This window comes from Antennarius striatus, chromosome 10 (genome assembly GCF_040054535.1).
Source record: "Antennarius striatus isolate MH-2024 chromosome 10, ASM4005453v1, whole genome shotgun sequence".
In the NCBI taxonomy this organism is placed as follows: domain Eukaryota; kingdom Metazoa; phylum Chordata; class Actinopteri; order Lophiiformes; family Antennariidae; genus Antennarius; species Antennarius striatus.
In genome coordinates this window covers 11980965-12007445 of record NC_090785.1, presented here as the reverse complement: position 1 = coordinate 12007445, position 26481 = coordinate 11980965, and the positions used below count along the sequence as shown (strand labels likewise).

The window sequence follows — 26481 nt, the reverse complement described above, 5'->3', positions numbered from 1 at the left end:
TGAGTGATTGTGAATAATAATAATAATAATAATAATAATAATAATAATAATAATAATAATAATAATAATAATAATAATAATAATAATAACTGACCTTGAGGAGGGACTGACGGTCCTCCGGTCTGTGAGCGGAGGAGGCAGGTTGTAAAGGGAGACGAGCAGAAGGCGGGGGTGGGTTATTTCTGAGCTCAGGGCCGAGGATTAGAGAGCAGTCCCAGCGTGATGACAGCATCCAGCACATAGCCAAACCCCCCACACTCCACATCACCATCATCATCGGGAGGACGCAGATATTTCAGAGAAACGGATATCCTTTCCCTTCAATTTCTCCGCCATCATTGATCTTTGTTGGGGATAACCCCCTCAGTCTCCCGGTTCGTCTAGCCCGTCTCTCTTGTTTTCAGACCACGAGGTGAGTTTTGTCGGTATTTCCCGGTGTTATTGTCAGATAGCGCTTTCTACGGATGTACATACACCTTGCGCCCGTCTTGATATTTATGCTTTTTCCCCACATCAAAATGTATAATTGAACCGATGGTTGCTTCCACGGCGCCTCCAGGATGGAATCGTGTGACCGCTTGAGAGAGGTGGTGTAAAGATTTAAATCCGATTAATATGATAAAAGAGCCAACAAAAGATTGACCCTTTTTTTCTTTGTTAAGCCGTATGGTGTGATTATCATGGCTGCAATCACTGATCGAAGTTAAGTATTTGTCAATTAAATGATGATTATTTTAAGGACAACGAGCATTTATGCGTGGAAAAAGACGATCCGTCCATAGTTCATTACCACAATTCATATTTAAATCAAAGTTAATGAGTAGTTGACACTATTCTGAAAAAAAAAAGAAGATTCACAATACGCATTGACAAACACCTGTTTTGTGCAGTGATTTTGAAAACCCACGCTGCCATATGCGCAGTGAAAGCGCCGGCACTGGGCTTAGATTTGAAACGAACGGACTAAATCCTGACGGATCAGGGAATGCCAGCAGTCTGGGTAGTAAAACACGCACTTTGTGAATGGGCGTAGGCGATGTGCAGCTACTCCGGGAAAGTCGCCTGACGTTTTTTTTTTTTTCTTCTTCTTTTTCTTCTCTGTCTTCCTCATACCCTTTGGCCAACAGCAGCCTCTGCCCTGCGCTTCTCCGTGCCGTGCCAGGCGTGATAAGCGCAACACAACTAGACCGGAACAATGCGTTTTGCTGCTCTGGGGCCCCGATTTAATGCATGACATGTTTTAACGTGACCGCCGATCGCGGTTCTATTTAAACACGTGGGATACGACAACCATCATTACAAACACAGCCATGCATTCTACTGCTAACCCCCAGACGGAGGAACGAATGAATGAATGAACGTCATTTTAGTCATATGATGCCCTGCATTTGTAGAATAGCAACGGATGCTCAGTGTTTTGCTTACAGTCTTGTGTACTGTTTGTTTATGGCTGCTGCCCTGCCCCTGCTGCCGCAGGCTTTTTGTTATGACTCAGGGATGTATGTTACATCATGGAGTTTTTTGTCTGTAAGGTCCTTCTATAAGAGGAGAAACATGACTAGATGTGCAGAACGTGTCCATCAAGACAGGCATGATACGTGCATTAACCTAGAATCTGCCCAGATGACTGCTGCTCTGTCCCACTTGCTCAAACCAGACCGTCAGCCATCCTCTCCCCCACTCGACTTAAGTCTGAGCTTCATGTCTCCAGGCCACGGTGCATGATGGCTGCTGCTTGCTGCTCCAGCTCAACATTTAGACCAGCTGTTTGTTGAACGAGATTCTTCACATTGTGGCTATTAGAAGCTGTTGATCAGTAAATATCTGTCTTTCTCAGTAAATTAACTCATTTAATTATTCAGGGTTTCCACCTGATAATCTTGAAATGACCAGTGGATGGATGGTTAGGTAGAAGTACTGACATGTGTAACACAGATATTGGGATAAAGGTGGGACTGTTATTAATTACATCCCCCTTCAAAGCGATGATGTTTTGTAGTTGTCAGTGTTTGTCCGTTCGTTCAACCGTTAGTATGTCCACCAAATATCTTCGCAACCATTGTCATCCTCGGTCATCCCATTATTCTTTGAGAAAGCTAGGTCAAGGTCAAATTTCAACTGTAGTACTTTCAGGAGCTGGATAAGATAGAAAGACGAGAGAGAAAGCTAGTGTGAGTAAGACCATAGATCAAAGCTAGTGCTCTGATCCACCTATGCACTAGCTTTGATCTATGGCCTTACTCACACTGACTTTCTCCATATGCACTAGTCTATGCACTAGTCAGGTAGTACTTTCAGGGTACCCTGACCTACCCTGAAAGTAGGTCAGGGTAAGTCGCGGGATGTTGCAGTCTCTGACTGCCTTGTTTTTCCTTTAAAGTCCACCAGTGTTGCTCCTGCAGAGGAGAAAATGAGATGTGACCTCATTGATGTGACAGCTCCATAGTGATGGCACAATTGACTGGCAGAAGCATCAAAATGGAGGCCATCTCTATTTATGAACAGATAATAAAATATTACAAATATGAAAGCCACAAACCTTAAAATAATTGGTTTTGCCCTCCTTGTTATTTGAAGTACTTAAGTTGTACTATGGTGAAATGTGAGGATTATTCAAGAGCCCAGAGGCCTGTTGTAGCTGCTGACTTATTGGCTTCTCTCATATTATTTTTACTAAAACTTAAGACCTCTATTGTGCAACGTTTGAAGGATATCTCAGAGGAAATTAGCTCAGACAGCAGTCTGACATTAGACGTCATTGTCTAATGTACAAAAACCTTCCTCAGACATTGAAATCCACCTCTCCCTCTCCCTGTGTTGCTGTCTGTCTCTGTCTGGAACCACCAGAACCATCAATAGAAATCTGTAACGAAATGCAACGTGCTATTAATCTACAAAAGACCCATTATTTAATAAGGCACTGGGGAACTCAAGCCTCACCAGTTTGCTGATCTAAGAGGAAATGAAATGAGTAGTGTATGGTAAGTCCTGTCTTCATAATGCTAATGGAATGAGCCGACAGGCTGGATGAAAAACAAGAATTGTGATTATATCTGTAAGGTCGAGAAAAACAAAGCCAAGCAACGGCAGCTGCAAAAGACTTCATGTCACAAGTTTGGTTTTGATTATTGACTGCGATTTCTTTACCATATTATTGTTCCCATAATTAATTTTTTTGGACTTAAAGGCATATTATATAATATCTCTGAATTAGAAATCTTGACCTATGCAGGCTGGAAGGAAGGAAGGCTGGCCAATCAGCCATGTCTTATGTTAAGTATGATTTGTTTTTCCCAGTCATAAAGGAGAATGTTCCTTTAATTTAAACAAAGTGGTTTTCTTAATAATAAAGAAAGCTCCAATGGTCTCCCAATACTTCATGATGTCTTCTTCAGTCATCCTATTATTTGGGTGATTTGGTTGTTTTAATGTTTGATCTTCCTAAGGACAAGTACATAGCAACAACCGGAGCCATTTATCGTACGGCGTATAGCAGAAGGCCTTTTTGACGTGAACGTGGAAACAGACCTCTAGTGTTTCCAGGAGATTTTATTATTGACAGCTCTGTCACAAAGACAGCTGGATAACTAATGCTAACAGCCAGAAACCATGTGACATTATAGCTGCTGTCACTCTGTCAGCGGGTTTCTTTAGCCCTAGCAGGGTGGAGTTTCCACAGATAATCTGGTTATTCAACTGTTACCTGGGGATACAGCTGGGACAGAAATTCTTATCATGTTTTTGTTTTGCAAACGTTAGTTTGGGGGGGATGGAGACTTCCTTGAGGTCAGACAGAGCAGCTTCATGGAAACAAGACCTTTGTCTTTAAATTTTTGTACTGTTATTTTTATGTAGATGTTAAGTGTACAATAATACTAACCTGATAATAATTTTTTAAAAATCTGCCTTTTTCCATTTTTTAGGTCAGAACACAACACAGACAATGATACTGCACAATAACAAGATGAGTCTGCAATCATGCTAGCAGCGTTATAAGATGAATTTGAGCTATATGATAAAATTAGTATCCTAATATGCTCACATTGATGTTGTTAAAATGCTCATGTTTGTCTCTTCATTTCCTTGTAGCAGTAGCCCAAACATAAAGTAGACGATCTTAAAACAATATAATGAACAACGTGAAGTTTCTTCCCGTTAACACAGGATGATTGATTAATCAACAGAGTTATTATGGTTTATCTGAACAGATACATCAATGTAAGAGTATTCATGGCAGTCCTGTTGCCCAGTACTCAATCAGGTCTCCATGGAATCTGGCCTGCCCGTCAATTATGTGGAGTGTCCTCTCCGATATCCAAGGCTTTTTGGGGGAGGATCGGTAGCATCCAGGGACAATATGAGCTGACTAGATGACACTATTCTTGAGGGTCTGCCAGTCTGTCACTTTGTCAGTGGCCAGGGCATCGAAGGTGCGGTGGATGGCAACTGAACTCAGTGGTGATGTTTGGATCACTGAGTAGGGAGGAGTCCAGGCGAGGTTGAGTCTTGGTGTGCTGGTTTGCTCGCAGCTTTAACTTAAGCTGAGCCACAAGCAGGCAGTGGTCAGTGTTGCCAAGCTCTGCTCCTCTGTACACATAGCAGTTGGAGACAAACGACTTCCAGCATCGGGAGATGAGGATGTGGTCCAACACTATCCTGGTTCTGCCATCTGGGCTGTACCATGTCCAGTGATGGATCAGTTTCCGGGGAAACCAGGTGTCAGCAACACAGAAGTTGTTGTGGTGGCAGAGAAGAAGGCGGTGACCGTTGTCGTTTGTAAGCCTGTTAAGGTTGTGCCGAGAGGTGAGCCTGTGGAACGATCACTGCTGGAAAGAGTGGCATTGGCGTCAGTGAGAGTAATGGTGATGTCGTGTGGTGGGGTTTGGCCAACAGCCTGATGGAGTTGGTCAAAGAAAGCATCCTTCGTATCCTCATCAGCGACATCGGTGGGAGCATAGGCAACAATGACTGTCATCTTGCTGTGTTGGTGGAGAAAGCGGGCCAACAACAGTCTGTCACTCAGAGGAGTCCAGCTGATGAGGTACTTATGGAGAACCTTTGGGAAAGCAAGTGCTATGCCATAGAGGTCTGTCCGTCTCTCGAGGCCGCTCCAGATGTGGCAGTGGTCGCCTGCTGTTGTTTCGCCATTGTCTTGCCATTGTACTTCACAGAGCCCTGCCAGGGTGATGTTATAGCGGCTCCGGGGTGAAGGAGTGTCTGGACATTCCATATTCCATGTGACACGGGTTCTAGGAGGAAGGTTGATCCGTATTGGTTGGTCTGGGGCAGGCTTGGGTCCATTATATTGTTGAGCATTCTAGCTTCTTTTTCTGGTCAGTTTCATAACAAAGGGGTTTCTCCTCAGTGGGTTGTTAGCCCTCTGCAGGATAGTCGGCTGGTAGGGCTGCCACCTCACAGCGTGTCGACATGCTGGGGTCTTTGTTTGTCTGAAATCTACCCTGGAGACTGGCCCGCCATGGACGACCCTACGAGGAGAAAGCTCCTGACAATAACGCTCTTAAGGGTCACTGGAACGCACAAGCCCCCTCGCCACGCCAAGACCAGATGTTTTCAGTAGATGATGATAATATGTGACGTTTTCTTAAATACTGTGACATAATGTATTTTCAGATGGGGGTCAACCTCCCCCATTTAAAATTAGTGTATAGTCCAGTTGTAATCCTGTTCTAAGACAAAAATGGTTGATGTTTGTTGTATTTTTTACCTCTCACATTCACAACTTTGCATTTGTGAAATTTGAAACGATACAGCTGCCTCGCATAAACCTAAATCACCCTCACCAAAAGTCATCCAGATATTCCCACATACACTATATTTTCTGCCAAGTATGCTGCTGTTGGACTGAATCTTCACTGAGCTCAGTCTCCAAAATTAATTGTTCAGGTGCCAAACTGACTCCTGCTGCTGCTCCTTCAACCCTGGGCCACATGTAAAGCAGCTGTCTCCGGTGTATCTTATTTAGCTGGACGTGTGTGTGTGTGTGTGTGTGTGTGTGTGTGTGTGTGTGTGTGTGTGTGTATGTGCGCGTGAGAGTACTTGCAATAAAGGTGTGATCCAGTTTCTAAAGTCCATTCTCCATTTACCTGTGCAATAGGATGGTTAAACTTTGTCCCAGAGAAATTCACCTTGACAGTCATCTGCAGTGTCTTGGATTATTTTATTTAGCAGAACAGCAGCTGTGTCCAGGCTATTTCCCCCCCACTTTGTGTCCTAGTACACTGCTTTGGGGCCTGTCCAGGTTGATGGGACCTGCTGTGACCTGTGCTTTGCCCAGCGGTGCTAATTGGGCTGTTTTTTCTCCACCTGGCTGCACAGAGGTGGCAAGTTCAGTACAACATCTCAGCCCTGGAGGAGGGAGACGAGTACTTCAGAGAACTGCATGTGCTCATAAAATGACGGGATTGAAGAAGTGGCTGTTGTTGTCTGACTCAGAAGGATGTTGCAGAAAAAAAGCGGCATGGGTTGGGAGACACTGTGTGTGAAAGTTTACTAAGGACACGATGTACAGATATTCTCCATGAACAGGTGCATAATAAAAGAAGTAAAGAATGGGCAGGTAACAAGGGCTATGTGTGTGTGTGTGTGTGTGTGTGTGTGTGTGTGTGTGTGTGTGTGTGTGTGTGTGTGCGTGTGTGTGTGTGTGTTTGCATGTGTTTGCGTGTGTTAGGGCAGATTGGAGACTTAAAGGACATGTCAATGGAGGACGGATTCTCTGTTGCTATTGATTCAGAATCAGATTAGAGCAGACTCATCATCATCAGCCTGCAGTCACACAGGCTTTACAGTCCCAATCAAATGAAAATCCTGCCATCAGATGGAAGGAAGAGTCTCTTTATTTACAACACCATATTGTAGTGCAAAAGAGGACGAAGAGAAGTAGCTTGAATGGGAGCAGAGCTGTTGGTTTATTTAGTTATTTATTTATTTAACTTCTGACCATACATCACTGTCTGGTGTCTGGTTTTGTTTGCCCTCAGCTGGTAGAGAAACACATTGATCAGCCTTTTTTTCTCTGCTTCAACTGCTTTCCGCTTCACTGTAGAGGCTTTATTTGTTTTTTTTCTTCTGCAGCTGTACTCTCTTGTTTCTCTGCCACTGCCCTCTTCACCAGCTTTAAATCCTCCCCCTAAAATCCACTCCTTTCGTCCTTTTCTTTGCCTTGACCAATTCTTTTCTCTGTGTCCTTTCTCCTTTTCCCAGCCCCTCCCAGCCACCCCTCCTCTTTCCCACCCTTCCTCAACCCCTGCAACCCCCATACGTCTTCCCCCGTTCTGTCTTCATCTGCGCTCCACTCAAGTTGCCTGTGTTGGCAAGGTGGCAGAAGGCTGCGGTCGAAGGCCTGGCTAGCTGCATTAGCTCGATGCATTATTCATGTGCCCTGCAGTCTGCATGGGTCTGGGTCTTCTGCTGGCATTTTACAGGGACACACGGGCCGTGTGAAAAAGTTGTGTGTCTATGGGTTGGGATGTCAGGGGGTGGGGGTGACAGAGGGCCTGCTGAAGAGCTGTGCAAATGGGACTACCAATTTGATTCCTGCTCTGTCTTGCAGATGAAAGCACCAGGGAGTGAGAGTTTACTTCACAGACCAACATTCAAACTCAAAATGAGGCAGCTTCTTGACACAAGATCAAGAATATTTATCCAGTGTTCCTCCTGATTCAAACACCACGCTCTGCACAACAAAGCGTTGTTATCTACAGACTAGAGGAATGCTACGTTTTCAGTCATTTCTGGCCTGATGTTGATATGAAATACTTTCCTCCATTGTTGTTGGCCAAGAGCTCCGTCTGCCTGAAAGCGTGTCCCCTCCCCACCACATCTGAATTCACAGGCCGTCCTCTTTGCTTTCAGAGTACGCCCAGTAAGAACTGTTAACTGAACTGGGTGGTATGAAATTTTTATTTAGACAACTATGCGGAGATGGAGTGCCTCGTCTCAACATCACCATGTGTTTCTAAGTGAGAGAAAGAGAGAGAGAGAGAGAAAGACAGAGCACGACAGATCCTTGGGGGACGAGAGGAGGGGCCTCTTGGAAAACCACAACCGCGAGCTGGTTTGGACTCACATATGCTTGGCTTGACACACATACGTGTGCATTTTGAAACATCACCAACTGGAATATAGTTCAGTTGCATGAAAGTAGGTTAAAAAAAAGCAGTTCAGATACAGCTGATACAACTCAATCAGACCTGATAAGTGGTAATTTCATGTTTCACTCTAATTATAACTCTGTCATGTGTTTCTGAATCTAGATTATTGGATTTGACAGGCCTCTCTGATAGCTTTGCTCTGCTCTGCACAGGTGGCTGCAATAGACCGGGATTGGCCCTGATGATCACAAGGACCCCCCCTCCACCTCTATTCAGCCAATCCTGGAGGGGCTGCAGAGCTGATGTCTCAGAGGGCAAGAGGGTATTTATGTTCTGGAGTCCTGAAGAGACAAGCCACATCACGGTGAGTCACTCTGCAAGTCTTTTGTATTCACTCAGGATGTTGTGTTGTTAACTGGAAATAGGTGGGCAAGGTTTGAGCTGCTGGAGGTGTTGGTGTCCTGAGGACCTCATATGTTTAAAATCATTTACTGCCATTTCCAGAAGCTTACTACATGTAATTGATGTGTAGGATTTAAGCGAAATAATCAACAGTTTGAAAAAGTGAGGATTTAAGGGCAGCGCCGCATGTTTGCCACGACAGTTGCAAGACTATGTGCTTCAGCAGAGTTAAAAAGATGTATGGAAAGACGTTGACCAAGTACTTAACGATGTGCATATATTTAAAAATGTCTTGCTGGCTCTATTCAGAGAGGCCCGTCACCTGAGACAACTACCTGACTTGGCAAGGACAGTCAGGGTGAGAAATAAGGAGAGAAAAGAACTACGACACATGCCACACGCGCACACCTCTGTATACTTGAAAGCATGACACATTTGACAATGTCTTAGCAGTGCAAACACGTTTCACCATCATTATGATGACGTGTCACATTCCGTTTCTGTCAGTGATATTCATCTGTATGTCATGTGCAGATGTCAGCTTCCAAGTCTCAATCATCCTCCTTCATCTTCATCAATCTGCATCAATCTGGATAAGCAGGAGGTGCTAAAGTGACACTCTGATCAGTGTGGGTCGGCATACAATAAGGGCCTGTAATCCTCTTAAAGGACAGACCCACACTATATCTGTTGTTACTACAGATGGAGGCTAGTCAACACTCATTTAAAGCTAGTGATCAATGCAACGGAGATATAAGGAATTCCTGCTGAAAAATGAAATAATTAATTCCGTATTCTTCCTTGTGAATAAAACTTAACTCACAGCAGCACTGCTCAACATCCTCTACTGATTGCAGTGTAATTAGCATTGTTTCACCATTGCTCAGAGGTTAAAAGGCAAATACTTCTTGGCTCTCCTCATTTCTGGCAGGTGGCAGGGAAAACACATTTTACGTTTGGGAAGGAAACATTTTGGCTTGGAGAAGATTCTCTCACATTTGAGAGTTATCAAACTGAGCTCTCTGCACCCGATTTAGGAGGACATGGTGTGAATCATTCAGTTCCAGGAACGCATCCATCATCTTTAGTCATATTGATTAGATGCCTGTCACGGTTCTTCCCTTTGCTGCCTGTGTTTGCTCCCTTTTTTGTGCCTCCTGGGATCAAACACTCCAATGTAGCCCTTAACAATGGATGAAGCACATCAATGAGCTTTTCAGCTATTAACACAAGAAATACAAACTTCCGTAAATCAGTATCCCTCTTAGAATACATCTAAAGTAATAGATGATATAATTAATAAAGAGTCTACAAGATCAGCAGTCGATAGGTGTTGTGTCTTGGGACAGAATTTGGTGGGACCATCTTTGCCTCCCCCATGTCTAACTGAGCCCTCAAGTGTCCAGTACGTCCCGAACACCCCCACATTTCAAAGATACCAAGACCAAAAAAAATACAGTTATTACCAACATGCAGATTAGCGCATAATTATGTTGTGCTTATGAAGAAAAGTGCTGCTTCTAACACTTGTGTTTTACTGTGATGGTAAATTTAGTCTTGAGAAAAATCAAGTAGGAATATGTGTGTGACGTGTGTTGTTCTTGGAGCTGACCACATCCTTCTCTCCTTTTTTTCTCACTCTGCCTCTCCGTTCGCATGTCTGATTATTCATTGTGCTCAAGGCAGGCTACATGTTCTGAATTTAAATATAGGCTAATTTACACAGAGCTTGGTTCTGTCGCTGCATGAACACTGACCAGAGAGGTAAACAAATGCTTTCTGATGCATTCCTCTCTCCAAAACCTTTTCTCTCTGTTTTGCTTACTGGGATTGTGCCGCAAACTGATACGATTCTCTGTACTTGTCTCTTTAGATAAATGGAGGAGAAGGAGCGATGTAGGAGCAGGTCTCCATCTCGGGGGGCCAGTCGGGTGCAGCAAGTGGTGGGAACGATAATACGTCGCACTCGAGAGTCGCTCAGCAGGTACAGAGTAAAAACGGGTCAGAGGTCAGGACAAAGATCCTCCTCAGAGTTTAGGAAATATTTGTGAAAAATACCTCTCAGTTTATTACATTTTTGCACAATTATTTAATATTCACACACGAATACTGACTCATCAGCTGATCTTGGTGTGTTACCATCAGTGTTGTTCAGATATTGAAACCATCTGAGACATTGTTGGTATCGCACAACAGCTGTAGCAGAAAACGCAAACACCACACACATGACTGCATCAGCACTAGTCACACACACAAAAATCAGAACAATCAAGTTTAGGACAGAGTGAAGAAAAAAGGGCATCGTCTCTCACACACACACACACACACACACACACACACACTCACACACACGCCTACACACAAACACACAAACGCACACACACACACACACACACACACACATAGACACATCTTTTTTTATACCCACTCATGGAGAGGAAAACCACATAGTTGAGGACATTTTTAAAACCAGCCTGGAAGTTGTGATTAGTCAGACGTAAGCCTAGAAGTTCTGTGTTCCTCTGGCAAACACAAACACACCCCACAATGAACCACAACTATGCCTCCAAGTCTTTCACTCTGCTGACGGGTAGTTTCTAATTCTCAAGAGAGGAGGCAGTGCAGAAAGGAAGATATTAGTATTTCCTGTATGTCATCCTGGGAAAGTCTCATGATGTCACAAAGAAGTGACCAGAACAAACGAGGATGTCACTATTAGATCAGATTTCACATACAGTATACGTATAATACATATCCCCGGGAATATTTGAGCTGATGATGTGTAGCAGGTTGTAGGTAAAGGAATTTATGATATCATGCTACAAAGTTGTCTGTTTCTAAAGAAGTCTGAAGTCTGCCGAAACAACTGCTCGGCTTGATGAAGATAGAGTCCAGGAGATAAATCCTGAAAGTGGTCATGATTCAAACACTTCACATATTAATTGAAATAATTGAACACTACTTTATTTATTGGAACAAAACTTGGCACACATTTACAGTCCTCGTACTGTATGTTGATCTTCTGAAGATGTTCTTACTATAGAATATTCTGAGAATCGCAACAAAATCCTCGCAGGATGAATTTCAATAATGACGCAGCTCTGCTTTCTCTGTTTGTGTCCTAGGAAACAGAATCTCTTTGAGATATTTGAATGTCACCTTTGGCTGTATGGGAAATGTGATTTATTTTTATTTAGAATGTTCTGATTTCATAGACAAATTGTGAAGTTGTATAAATGAGAAAATAAAGGATCAAGTTAAGGGACAATGAATGTTAAAGATTTTTTAAAGACTTTTTAAAATTAACCAAATTCAGGTTTTGCAAAACTTTACAACTACACCGAAAATTATTTGATTGAATTTCAAGCTGACTCTTTACATGATCACAAGCTGACTGTTCAATAACTGTCAGTAAGGGAAAACTTCATTTAGTTCTATGTTAAATGAAGGAAATATTTGACATACAGGGACATGTTGGTGAACTGTGTTCACCGTGATCAACTGGAATATTTTCTTGATGACGTCAGTGTTAAGTTTCCAGTTTGGTAACCTGTGACACTGTCTGACTTCTGCAGAGAGCGATTGCTAGGTGATGGGAGGTCACAGCGCTCCAACAGTCTGTCCAATCAAAACTTCCAGGCCAAGCTGACGCTCCAGATCAACAGGGACCCGGTCCTCGACAGCAGCACGGGACATGGATTCACCATGACCAGAAACCCACCCCTGCTGGTCAGGGATGTCATTACAGGTAGATCTTTTTGTGTGATTGAGGGTGTGTGTGTGTGTGTGTGTGTGTGTGTGTGTGTGTGTGTGCGTGCGTGCATGTGTGTCTCCTTTGTCTGTGTAGAAGAGTGCTCTTTGTTTTTTCTGTTTCCTCTCCAAATCACCACCTGCTTTATGCAGCAGCGTGCTGCCTTCTGGATTTACTCTCTCTCTCACTCTGTCATGCTCTCTTGTTCACATACGTACACACACACACACACACACACACACACACACACACACACACACACACACACACACACACACACACACACACACACACACACACACACACACACACACACACACACACACACAGACTGAAGGGAAGAGCAAAAGAGAGAGAGGCTGATCAAACACTCTTATATATTCTGTAAAATAAGTTGAGTAATGCCCAGAGTAGGGTCCCACCACATCACCATCTCTGTAATTTAAAAGAGATGTAGAAACCACAAAGACACACTTTCATAGATGGACAACATTAAAACAAAGTGAAAGGGTGCACATGGCAATTACAGTAGATTGGTGATGTGGTGGTGGGATCAGTCAGCAAGGTTCTGTTGTTATGAAAGTGTGAGGAAGAGGGAAGTGGTGGCTGAACAAGGTTAAAAAAAGAAAAGAGGAGAGAGGGAACTTAAAATATCGAAAAGATGAGGATATTGGCAGAGCTGACATGTAAGCTTGATGGGAAGGAGTGAGCTTTTCTGGCAGGAGGAAGAGAATATGTGCTCATGCAGTCAGTGTGCGCTGTGTGCATTATGTAAGCCTCCAAAGCAGTGTGTGGGATACCATCAGTGGGTCAGCAATCGGAGGCAGACGGGACAAACAGATGGGGTGAGTGCAAATATTTCTAAACACATGTGTGAGCCTGCGTGTCTGTTAGTGTTAGAGTAAGCTGAAACTGCTGTGCCTCAGTTGTGCTCTCCTGCCTGAAGACAAATGAATATAAATAACTAGAAAACACAGCCGAGCTGTCTGGACGAGACCCAGAATAAACCCCTCACACTGCAGAGAACTCAACTAAACCTGTGTTCAGGATTTTTTCATGCAAACATCCACTTCTTGTTATTGGTGATTGTGTGTGTGTGTGTGTGTGTGTGTGTGTGTGTGTGTGTGTGTGTGTGTGTGTGTGTGTGTGTGTGTGTGTGTGTGTGTGTGTGTTCCATGCATGTGCGGCTGCAGGGAGTCCAGCAGATGGGATACTGTTCCCAGGGGACCAGGTGCTGCAGATTAATGATACAGCGCTGGAGGATTTGAGCAACGAGCAGGTGGACATCATCGTAAGGTAAGGAGATTTATTTGTTTTATAACGCACCAAATGCTAATAAGGAAGTTTCAAGCATACTTTTAATTCCAGAAGAAGTGGAAAAACATATCACATCATGGCAGCTGTGTGACTCTGCTGAAATGACAACTCTTCAGTGGTAAACACATTTAACCTTTTAGTGTGAGCGGAATATTTCTGAAAAATTTATAGCAAATTATATAACTGCTAAAACTAAAACTGCTGTGGAAAAACTGTGTTAATACATTGTATGTCAGATATGCACCAGTCAAAAGTTTGGACACATTTTCCTTTTTATGTTTTTTTTTTAAATTCTCACAACTATTTACATTGCAGTTTCTTACTGAATGCATCAAAACTATAAATGAATACATATGGAATTATGTAGTAAACATCCATCCATCCATATCCTAATCACCGCTTTATCCACCGTTGTGGGTCAGGAGGAGCTGGAGCCTATCCCAGCTGTCCTAGGGCGTGAGGGGCGGCAAACTCCGGGCACGAGGCCAGTGCAGTGTGTGCAGCCTCACAGAGACAGACAACCATGCACGCTCACACTCACAAACTAATAATAAATCACCAACAGTCCCAAGCAAATGAACCATGACAAGGTTCAGCTGTGAACTGAACACCATTTCAGGTGACGACTTCACGAAGATCATTGAGGGAAGGCCAAGGTTTTGCAAAGCTAGCACCAAAGCAAAGAATGGCTACTTTCAGGAATCTAAAATATAAAACATATTTAGAGTTCTTTTACAATTTGTTTTTTGCTACATAATTCAATTTATTTTGCTTTATAGTCTTGATATCTTCAGTTTGTACCTGCGATGTAGAAAGTAATAGAAATAAAGAAAAACCATTGAATGAGAAGGTGTGTCCAAACTTTTAACTGGTAGCATATGTTTTTTGTCAGTGGTGTCCAGTCTTGTTAGTTTGTTTAAGTGTATTTATGTAACCAAGGCCTTGTATTAGCCAAAGGATTAAAAAAAATTGATCATTGTGACACATTTATAAATCTAGAATAAAAAACTTTAAATTGACTTTTGTGGCAGGTGAGACACACTGTCAGGTCTTTATTCTGCCAGTGTGTCTAGTTCATAAAATAACTAAATGCTCATTCGTAGTTTGTGCATTATTTTATCATCGCATGTAGATGATTCATCCACAGGGGTATGTAGATGAGAGAACGGCAGGAAAACAGGTTAGAGGGGTGAAAATATTTCCTTGATAGCAGGACAGAGAGGTATTGATCTCATGTGTGTCTGCGGATGTGTTTGATTGTGTTTCACTCTCCCGTTTTCTCTGTGTGTGTTTATTTTTTCTGCACAGGGACTTGGAGGATTGTATCACGGTGACAATCCTGAGGCACATGACAGTGAGTACAAAGAAATATTGATAACCCCCCCCCCACACACACACACACACACAAACACACACAATTTCACGTCATGAGGCCATCTGTCTTTTAAATACTTTATAAGGCCCCTTTGTGTTTCCTAGGGTTGGACTAGAACTTCTGACAGGACTAATTATCTTCACTCCTCTTATATATTGTGTTGTTCCGACTTGAACACGTGTGTGTTGAACGTTTGGCTGCGTCTGTTTGTGTCTTAAACTTTGTGGCTTTCAGAATTAATTGAACCCTCTCTAGGAACCATCCCTAACCTAATGGTCCTTTTGCATGCCTTTGTGTTTCAGAATCCGAAGTCATCCATCATGTCGGCTGAGAAGCGGGCCCGTCTGAGGAGTAATCCGGTCAAAGTGCGCTTTGCAGAGGAGGTGTTGGTCAATGGGCACACTCAGGTGGGAATGAAGTCCCTTGTGAGCCACTAATGAATGGCTTTTTGTTATCTTATTTGTCACATGTCTTTCCCTTTGCCTTTCCTCATCTGATGTCAATTCTCGTTTCACTTCTCTCCACAGGGAAACTCTCTTCTCTTCCTGCCCAATGTCCTGAAAGTCTATTTAGAGAATGGACAGACAAAGGCCTTTAAGTTTGACACCACCACCACTGTCAAGGTGTGTATCAACTTGTGTGATGAGTAAGTAAGAGAGAGAAACCTTGACAAAGAATCACTAGTGTAATGTGTGGACTGAGTGTACACTGATAATGAAAAAAACATAAACCACTGATGGGAAACATCCCTACTGAAACATGTTATGTACCAATACCGATGATACAACACACAATATGTTCATTTATGTTTATGTACTTTGTACCAGTACATACATTTGTGTATTGTGTATAACAAGTCCAAGGATGAGTTATTTTACGATCGCTTGACAAAATTAATTTAGTATGTGAGTGAAATTCCAGTCCGCTGGAGAGTGGTGTGACTGTTAGATCCAAGTACGGTATTCCCAGGGGTCACCTCTGTTAGTTCAGAAACTACTGCATGGAATAGGTGCTGTTTCAGTCTTCCAGGGATCTTGAAATCTAGCAGAAGACAATTATTAGTATTATGAATACAAGTACACTGGCATAGTACAGGATCGGTGTCAATTTTGATGTATCCCTAAACCACACTTTTTTGAGAAATTAGTTAGTTTTATTCACGGCATATAGTTAGATAACAGCGACACAGTGGCACAGAGGGTAACGCTGTTGCCTCACGGAGAGAAGATTCCGAGTTCGGGTCCTTTCTAAGCAAATTTTGTATGTTCTCCTGGTGTCTATGTGGGTTCTCCTCAGGTTCTTCCCACTTCCAAAAACATACAGCTTAGGTGAATTGGTCACACCAAATTGTCGGTAGGTGTGAGTGTGAGCATGAGTGGTTGTTTGACTTTTGTGTAGCCCAGCTGTGTGCTCCTATCTTATCCAGGGTGTACCCCACCTTTTGCCTGTATCCAGCTGAAATAGGCCCCAGCAGATATGTGCCCAGCAAGACAGACAAGCAGCTGAAGACAATTGCGATTGTCTCATCTTCAGTAAAATGGAGGGATAGTTAAATACATTATATATCCCCTATTTTACATATGTAAAATGCTAAATGGCAATATCTGGTGTGTTGCTAACATCATTATTCTATTTAGCCCTTCTCATTGTCATATAAATTAATTATATGACATAGTCTCATGATGTGATGCTTACTGTATCGTGAAAATTGTTCATTGTTGTTAGATATCCTATCAGTTTGCAAATGGAAGCAAAGGGAAACAGATTTGAGCATCACCATCAACCAGCAGAGATGAAACATGTTTGTCTAATAGGTCTGATCTGATTGTTTTTCACCATTCCAGGACATTGTTCTGACTCTGAAGGATAAACTGTCCATCCGGGCCATTGAGTACTTCTCTCTGGTGCTAGAGCAACAATACAGTATCACTAAACTACTGCTGCTGCACGAGGATGAACTCATACAGAAGGTGAAAGAAACAATGAATACACCAATCCGCACGTATGCAGCAGTTGTCAATGACTGTTTAAATTAGGTGTAATTCACATTGTTACAAGCATAACAGCTACAGTAGACCTACAGACACAGTAAAGAATGCCTGCCATGCATGTGCCTTCACTTATAAGGTCTTAACTTACATTTTTACATGTTACACTTTTTGTCTTTCTCAGGTGGTGCAGAAAAAAGACTCCCATGACTACAGATGTCTGTTCAGGGTGTGTTTCATCCCCAAAGACCCTTCAGACATGCTGCAGGATGACCCCTCTGCATTTGAGTACTTCTTTTTACAGGTTAGAGGGGCAAATTCTATAATCAGCAGAACTATGTTCCAGTTTCCTCTGTTTATTCAACTAAGAAATCAATCGATCAATCAATCAACCTTATTTGTGCAGTGCTTAATCACATCAGCAGACATTTCAGTGCACTTTATCGGACAGAGAAACCCAACAAAACCCTCCAGAGCTTCAGAAATGTTTTGTCTTTCAGAACCTCATTCGCACATTAGTCCATTTTTTTTTACTTTCATGTGCACACCACGTCTGAATGCTCACATTGCTCAAAAATCTGTCCTTAACTTGTCAAATGTGGTATTACTGTATACAAATGATTAGTGGATCTGGCGACTTGCTCTCATGTGCCCTAATTCTGCTCTTCAAAACATTACCACAAAGACAGAGTGCCTCTCATATCGGATTGATTTATTTTTCTATAAGGAGGTCTTTCCCTCCTGCTGTGTTTATTTGTACTGTATGAATGCCAGCGTGGGTGTCCCAGGATTTATTTATAAAGTTGCTCATAAGTTTTGTATTGCAATGTCTGTACAAATAATGTTGAAAGTTTGATACATTTCAGTTATAAAATTGGTACATTTATTGTGATGGATATATTGTAATGTCTGTATGCATTATGCTGTCATTATGTTTCCAGAGTGTTGGCGACGTGCTGCAGGAGAGGTTTGCGTTAGAAATGAAGTGTAACACAGCACTTCGCCTGGCTGCCTTGCACATGCATGAGAGACTAGATAGTTGTGGACATACCAGGACCTCTATTAAGAGTATTACGTGAGTTATGGGGGGATTTTTTACGTGTGTTTTTCTTGTGGATGTCATTTTAGAGGTATCTAAGCTAAACTAAAGAGCTATCTTGAACTTTTCCTGCAATTGCTGTAATTTGTGTGGTATAAGGATGCATGCTCATGCACTCATGGATATCGTGTTGTGCAATTTACAACATTACTAATTTCGAAGAGTACCATAAAAAAGAAACCTGGATTAGACTATTTAGAAAAATATTTTCAGATGTCCACTGTTCACATCTCCAACAAGTTAGCTGATAACAGTATTAGCTTGCTATTTAGAGAAGTGTAATTAAAACATTTGATGTATCCAGTGACCTGACAAATATTTAGAAAAACAAGACAGGATTATAGTGCACGGTTAGTGAAACTGAGGCTGTGTTTGTGAACAGGATTTATTATAATGTGTTAAAAGACTAACTGAACTAGCTCATGAGGCTAACATACTATGTGTCAAACTGTGTTTTATACCTGTCCTGCAGTTCCAGTTATTGTGTATTTGGACCAGCTACTGTATATCCACCTATTAATTGATGCACCAGCATTTTTTGGGTTTAAACCAAATTACATTTTGAGTACTGCAGTCCAACTTTACTTCTAACATTAGCTGGTCTAAGGGAAGAGTATTACTATGTGTTTTTTAATCTTCTGTATTTGTGGTGACAGGAAGGAGTTTGGCCTCGACAGCTTCATCTCCCCCACTCTACTAGGCAACATGAGGGAGAAGGACTTGAGGAAAGCCATTAGCTACCACCTCAAAAAGATTCAATCCCTGTTAGAGCCACGCCAGAAGGTACGTCTGATTTGAAATGGATGGAAATCAAAATTGTGTAAAAGGACAGACAATAACTGTTTTGTAGTCAATGACTCACAGAAAGTGTGAGGGTTCAAGTTTAAATCCTCAATGAATCTTCTCATTTCTCCGATGTTCCCTGTGGTGTTGTAGGTAATATCTGCTACTCAGGCTCGTTTGGCCTACCTCACTCAGCTGGGAGAGCTCATCTCATATGGGGGACGATCCTATGCTGCCACAATGATGGTAAGACTCAGGAGACTGATGTGGCCTGCTTGGTACTGCAACACAGTATCACCACTTCAGTCAAATTAAAATGCTGACCTTTGCTCTGATCTACACCACAGCTTCAGGACAGGGAGGTGTCAGTCAACCTGCTTGTGGGAGCAAAGTATGGAATGAGCCAAGTCATCAACCACAAGCTCAACATGATTTCTACTCTGGTGGAGTTTAGCAGCATCACGAGAGTGGAGCTGCTGTCGGAGTCGGACAAAGTCAGCTTGCTGCGCATCTCACTACATGATATGAAGGTATAGAAGACATTTAATTCATATACAGTGCATGGTCATCCAGAATCTAGGCTCTATAATTCATAAAGCTGTAGGCACTTACTGTATATACTGACACAGATAGAAAAAATAGATATTCACTCACCACACCACATTTGAATCAAATCTCATGCTTGAAAAAATATAGGTCAGTCTTTTCTCCCCCAATAAACAAACCGTATGCAACGTAATGGGGTGTGTGGTGGCATTACAGAGCTAATTCACTGGCTCAAAGGCAACTCTCTCTCTCTCCCTCCTTCTCTCACTCTTTGGCCTTTCCTCCCTTTTTGTCCCTCACCCTCTGGCTTTAATCATGACCACTACAACTTTACCCAATCTTCTACTATTCCCTCTACTTCTTAGCCATTTGCCTTATTCATGGACTCTCTGGCAGCCAAAGACTTAGGGTGTCTGCTGGGAGGCTACTACAAACTCCTTGTGGATCCAAATGTCAGTGTCTTCCGACTGGGGCGCCCAAAAGTGAGGGTGCACCGTATTCCTGCTGAAGAAGGTGTGTGTGGGAAGTTCGCCGTAATTGAGGGCGTGTGCTATGAATCCCTATCAAGTGAGCAAAAATTGTTTCACTTAAAATAATCACCTTCTGGCTTTGGTTAATTGATACATATTATTTACATCATATGTTGTTGTCTGCTGCTGTCGTCAGCCTGTATGGATAAGGATAGACAAGCCAGTCATGTTATTTCAGAGGAATTGAGCTTTATTCTGTTCTAACAATGGAGTAAAATAATTTTTTATGTGTATTTCCCCGGTGCTATTAGGTTATGTGTCTCGCTGCTGTAGTGACTCAGATGACTCAACAGATGAAGATGACCCAATGGATGCTCAGGGTTACAAATGCCCGGACCCAGCAAGTCAGGACTGGGAAGAAAGAAGGAGAGAAGAGGAAGAAAAGAGGAAAGAAGAAGAAAGAAAAGAGAGAGAAGAGTACAGAGGTAAACAGGAAGTAAAAATAATAGTGACAACAGAAGGTAAAGAAAGTGAGAGTGAAGAAGACAGAGGAGCAACAGGAAGTGGTCTACATAAATTTAGTGTTATGGATGAAGAAATGAACCTGGAAAGTGGCTGGTACCACACTGACCCACGAGTCACTAGCAGCTTCTCCAGTTTGTCCAGTAGTTCTTTGAGTGCTGCCCTAGAAGACAGCAATGCTACAGCCACAGTCTCACCTTCTGTGGATGCTCGCAACGGACCACACATAAGTGAAAACCTTCCAAACATGGACATTCACCAACCTTACCTCCAAGAGCCAAAACGTAATAAGGGGCCCCTGCGGCCAACCAATCTAAATTACAGCGGAATTGACAATTCTTGCCTTTGCTTTGCTGATCTCTCGAAATCTGATTTCCTTCCCAGTCCACCTGGGGCTACAAGTGATGATGATGATGATGAGGATGATGAGGAGGAGGATGAAAAGCATGGAATAGAGAAACTCAGACGAATTAGTAAGATTCCTAGTTCAAGAGACTTGAGAATGATTGACAGCATGCCCTTTGAAAGATCATCCATTAAAAGAAAAAAAAAGACCCCTCCCAAAGTCCCATTAAGAACAAGCTCAATTCCTGGACACAAATCTGGACATGCTGAGCAACGCCTTTCCAAGGATGAAGAAAGTGTATTCCTGACACCTTCACCCAACCCCAAACCATCTCTACATTCCAAAGAGACTACCTCAGATTCTGAAGATGAGTTTTTTGATGCACAGGAGAGATTTACTCCCCCAGTTCCTGATCTATCAGGTTTGTCTGCAGCTTGTTTGTTATGATTTCGTAGATTAGTAAGAAAAATTTTCTTCTGTTTATCTGTGCAGTTTATCCATGGTGGGCCTTGGGTCCTTTTTTAAAAAAAAAGATAGCAGTCTAAGACACCATTAAGCTATTGTGGTGATTTAAAGAAGTTGAGATAGGATTTGTGCAAATCCAATAACACGTTTCTCTTTTGTCTTGGGCTCTCACAGACATGGAGCTGGCTGATCAGTGGAATGCCAATCGGTTGAGTGGAACCAAGAATGGATTTTCCGGTCTCCAAGGAAAAGTACTATCTTCTCCGCTTGCCAGTGAAGTGCAATTCTCTATGAAAAAAAAAAGTGAGGAACATAGAGGCCCCACAAATCCAGATACCAACCAGCAGCCTAGTGCATCAAAACCATCTCAAAAACCTGAAGTGAAGGTCAAACCACCATTGGCATCTAAGCCCCAAATTCCACCTAAACCTCATATCATTCTTCCCAAATCCCCTCAGCATGGAAGATCATATTCTCACTGCAATGGGGATGCCTCTGGACGTCTGTCCTCTGACCTCCTGGAAATGGAGCCAGACACCATGGAGTTCAAATCTCTTGCATCTGGGACAGGTAGACTCCCTCTCTCATCACCCTTGATAACAGCAGTGAGGTATAGCCAGCAACCACAACAAATTGCACGAGTGGAGGAAAGGACAAAGAAGAAAGAAAACAACCCGAAACAGAATGAAGATCTGATACATGAGAATGGAGTACTTATTATTTCCAATGTCAAACCATGCATACCTGATGAAAAGGAAACCCCTGAAGCTGAAGGGAAAAACAGTGAGTCTCTCTTGCATACAAAAAAGCCCCTTAACCTACCCCCTATCTCGGGTTCTAAATGTTGTTCAAAGCTAACCCTTCCTCCTCCAGTGCCTCCCAAACCCACTTCTGCCTCCAACTTTCATCCCTTATCACTACCGGCTAGTTCTCCTGTTTCCCCAACTGATCCAACCAAAGGAATCTTAAAGGATAGCATAAGTCCATCAAATGGTAACCGCCCTTGGAGCAGCCGCAATGGCAATGTCCAGTCAGCACCCAGGAGGGTGTCTTTAAGTCACGAAAGCCTGTCACCAAAAAATACAGATGCACCTCTTACCCTTACTACCTCCCTCACCTCCACAAACTCCAAAGGTGTGGGGTGCTTAGAAAACAAAGAGCCTGGAAGATCTGGATCCGGTTCTGACTTGAGGACCAGCTCTTCCAGCCTGGGAGGCAGACTGCCAGCTTCTTCCCTTAGAGGGAAGATCCAAGCTTTGCCATGGTATATGACCCGTTCCCAAGAGATTTTGGGAACTCTGGACTATCCCTCCACTAGCTCCATCAATGGAGACACGTCTGGGTTTGGCTCTGGTTTGTCTGTAGCTAGCGGTTTGTCAGACTTAAACAAGACCCCTGTTAAGGAGAAAGAGTCCATGTCATCTAAATCTGGAGGGAAAAATAACATTTTGGAGGATGGAGTGGAGGTTGTCATAGCCACCATAAAAGAGGTTAAGGAAGTGGCCTCACACTTGAAAAAGTCCAGTGGGACAAACGGCTCCCATCCTAATCTTAGTTTCAAAGATAACAGTTCACACCATGGTAGTGTTTCTTCAGAACAACCTCAGTCAAGGCCCCATTCAGCAGTGGGGCTCGGAGGTGTGTCTAGCATGCAAATTGGGGGTGACTCACCAACCTCCTCTCTTGCAGATAGCACTCCTCCCCAGCAGCACCGGGAATCTTGTGGCTGCCGTACCGTTTATGCAAACTGTTTTAGTGGAGACACTGAAGATGGCGTAAGCTTTGATGAAGAGCTTACCATTTATGAATTCTCCCGACGCACATGTCCCAAACCAACCCAAGCTTCACCTGTCTCCTCTCCTACAACACCATCACCAAACCCCAATATTCTGTCACTACTTAAGGACAACCCACGACCGCTCTCTACACTTTCCACTGCCTCCTCTGAACTCAGTCCCCTCGTTTCATGTCCTGTTTCCCCAACAACTTCACTTGGTTGTCCTCTTCGGTCACTGACCAATAAGAATTATGGAAGACTGAAAGGAGGGTTTACCTCCCTACGTCACGATATAGACCAACTGCTGATAGTCTTAGAGAAGGGAGGACTTGAACAACCCCAACAAATATGTCATGACTCAAAGCAGGATATCACAGGTATGAAAGTAGAACCTGACCTAAATCACAACGGAAATGAAGGTAGCACCACACCAGAACCTGGCTTCAGCTGTACTGGAACAAGCACCACTGCCATGACTGAGGCTGAAAGGAGTCTTCTTCAAGCAGAGGCTCGACGACTAGCATCTGGTTGTCAGCGGGCCACACGTGTAGGCTGGGCTCCTGATGAAGCCCTGCGTTCTTTGTCTAACAGCTTCAGTGCTTTGGTTCAGTTGTCAGCAGCATGTTTACGAACAAACCCTTGCCCTGGTTGTGACATCTGCCATAATGCAAGTCTGGTCCACAAGGACGAGGTTGATGACAACCAGGAACCAATGGAAAAGTTGAAGGAGATCGTGGGATTGTATCGAGAGTTTGTTGTGGCTGTTGAGACAGCTGGAACTGGTGCTCGGGTTGGAGGAAGGAGTACGGATCTCACTGAGTCTGGACGGGGTCAGGGAGAGAGTGATGGAGTGAGGCTACTTGCCAAACGTTGCACTGTACTCATCTCCTCTGTATTTGCCCTAACACAGCTCTTCCGTACACAAACAATAGGGTCCACAGACACGCCTAGACATGTACCTCTCAACTTTTGAACTGTGAAGTCTTAACCACTAATAACCCACAGACTCTCAATGTGAAACAGCACAGAGTGATCTGGTGTGTAACCCATGTGTTCTTGTATAGTAAGTGCCATGCACACCACATCAAACAAACGTTACCACACATTACTCAAACCCACTTGTAAATCACATTTGTCAAACAAAACCCTAAACGAAGAAAAGGAGCTTAATTTCCTGGTCTCTTCTTTGACGCATGCGGACTATGCATTTGTACATATGAATTTTGTAATTATCTTATAATTCTCTTATTTTATGATACAATAAGTGTATGTATGTAAGTATGGATTTCCCATGTATGTATTTATGTATTTATTTTTACAATATTTGCACCTGGTCTGTTGTGTGCAGGTACCTGGTAAAAAAAAAAAAAAAAGATCAAAACTATGGATGTCACTGTAAATTTTATTTTCCTTCTTTTTAGACAGTATTATGTTATCTTTTGCTGCTTTAACTATTTCCATTTGAACAAGGTGTAATCTGTAAATTGTCACTTTTCAAGTTTAAAAAGTACATTTTACTGACAAAATACAGAAAGTATACTATATACTTTCAAAACAGTTATATCACAATTGCAAAATAGCTAACAGATTTGTTTTATATGTGAAGGGATCTCACCTTTTTAAGAATCTAGTTTTTCAATACTACAGTCAAATATGAAGGGATTCAAATCTACAACATTGCAAAGCAGGGAGAGCACTTTTGACTGTTACAGATTACATCTTTCTATGAAATATTGTGTAAAATGTTTTTTCTACTGCACGGGCCTGACTGAATTTGAGTGAACACCTGTTGAAAATATTCCCGTTACCCAAAAGTATGCAGTAACATTACATTGATATAATTTTCATTCAAAGGAACTTACATACAGTATATATTTTCTGAAAATGTGTGGATGCAGCCCAATGAGCAAAACATGGGATCTTATTTATGTTGTTAGAAAGAGGTTTTTGACTCGGCACAAGGGTGACTGTTAAACTATGTCCGGATGTAGCAGAGATCCAAAGTTTTACAACACTGAGCCACGACTCTCCCTCGCTACAGCTTTCTCATTGGACAGCTCTGTGTAATAACACACTGACTGGATGATGAACCAAGTGCTGTATGCTGAGGTCAGAAGTGTAGAAATACATTTTTGTCTTTTTCTGTCTTAGTTTATGGCTAATGGCTATGCAAACATACCCATTCACCCTCCATACTGTATGCGTTTGTGGTAACATTAAAAACAACAAGCATTATGTTTCTCTGAATATGACAAATGCTTCCCTTGTTTGGTGTGTTGGCCTTTGTCTTGAAAAATTAACTGCTTTATGGGTTGCAAAAATCTGCGAAGTTGCATGGGATTTGCATTTTTGTCAATATAAATATTCCTGTCTACTGAAGTCTGGGATTCTTAAAAAATCAGTTAAATTGCTTGTTGAGACTGTTGATGTGCAGTACTAACGATCAGCTCGTCCATCTGAATAACAATTAATTTAATGAGCCATACGCCAAATCGGTAAACAATTATTAAAAAAAAGGGAAAGAAAAAAGAAAAAAAGCGTTTTTAGATGGATGGTTTTGAATTAAATGATGTACTTAATTTTTTAAATAACAACTTTGACAAAACTTCCCTTGGTTGTCTTTGCTTAAAAATAAAATTCCTGTGAGATTTTAGAGCTTCCAGACGCCATGGAGGTTATGTCCTGTAGCAATGTTCACCATTGTATTAAACACCAAGACGTTGTATGTTTCGGAAACATCTCTAGTCGTGAAAACAGTGCCTGTGTCCACTGTTTTTTTTCCTCTGTGTGTTCAATTGTACTCAACGGCATTTAATTTTTATAGGCGATATAGTGTTTTCACACAAGCGGTCACTTTCCATACCCACATATAATGAAGTTGATGTACCAGGAAATGTATTGTTTGGGAATAAATTACACATTGACCCTCATGATGTTGAACATCTATGTTTGGTTTTTATGAATTAAAAAAGACATAAATTTAGGATTCAAACCTAACATTAAAACCAGGGTAAATATTTAAGAAATAACCTAGATACCAAAGATATAGATTTCCAGCTGAAATAACTTAATTGTAGTTTTACTTCATTTCTGATACTGTTAATGATTCCTATAATTTCTCTTCCAACAATGAATCTACTTCTACTCATGTCGCACTGCACCATCCTTTCTCTATTTTTATTTCATTTGATACTGAGGATGGCTCTGAATTATTTACGGACGCACAACTGAAGTTAAGCGCAACATTAAAAGTCTTGTGATAAAAACACATTCCTAAATGCTGACTTGTAATTTAAAGAACCATAATTTCACACAAGATGATTGGAAGAATTTTGTGAGCGTGAAACGTATCAGCAGGAGAAAGTGCAGCAGTTAAAGCCTGAGTGAAGTCCCCTTGCTCAGTTTCCCACCATCGGACTTCCTTCTTGATGGTTGCACTCTGCACTGTTGTGCAAATAACACACATGGTAATGTACAGTGCATTCATGACATCATTGACAAAGATTCAGTGTAAAGTATGTTCAGTTTG

General features: G+C 42.2%; 1 protein-coding gene across 3 annotated transcripts; it reads left to right on the top strand.

The window, feature by feature from the left end:
• Positions 1–103: 103 nt before the first annotated feature.
• Positions 104–26467, top strand: frmpd1b (FERM and PDZ domain containing 1b). Of its 3 annotated transcripts, none has more exons than XM_068326517.1 (17): positions 104–412; positions 8324–8475; positions 10387–10497; positions 12089–12261; positions 13458–13560; positions 14890–14935; positions 15259–15363; positions 15484–15579; positions 16801–16926; positions 17129–17248; positions 17886–18019; positions 18700–18826; positions 18980–19072; positions 19174–19356; positions 19738–19885; positions 20154–21131; positions 21350–26467. In XM_068326517.1, exons 3-17 carry the CDS (start codon positions 10391–10393, stop codon positions 23923–23925), a joined length of 5115 nt encoding a protein of 1704 aa, XP_068182618.1. In that variant the 5' UTR covers positions 104–412; positions 8324–8475; positions 10387–10390; the 3' UTR covers positions 23926–26467. The 3 variants fall into 3 exon arrangements, with proteins under 3 accessions (XP_068182618.1, XP_068182616.1, XP_068182617.1); XM_068326515.1 differs by having other exon boundaries at positions 19738–19939; XM_068326516.1 differs by lacking the exon at positions 104–412 and adding an exon at positions 8042–8220 and having other exon boundaries at positions 19738–19939.
• The last annotated feature ends 14 nt before the right edge of the window (positions 26468–26481 follow it).

What these genes read in the sequence shown, in the direction of transcription:
- frmpd1b (XM_068326515.1), top strand. Translation starts at nt 10,391, where the DNA reads ATGGAGGAGAAGGAGCGATGTAGGAGCAGGTCTCCATCTCGGGGGGCC. An exon ending in AGGATGAACTCATACAGAAG is followed by an intron (nt 16,927 to 17,128) that starts GTGAAAGAAACA and finishes TGTCTTTCTCAG; the next exon opens with GTGGTGCAGAAAAAAGACTC. An exon ending in CCTATGCTGCCACAATGATG is followed by an intron (nt 19,073 to 19,173) that starts GTAAGACTCAGG and finishes TCTACACCACAG; the next exon opens with CTTCAGGACAGGGAGGTGTC.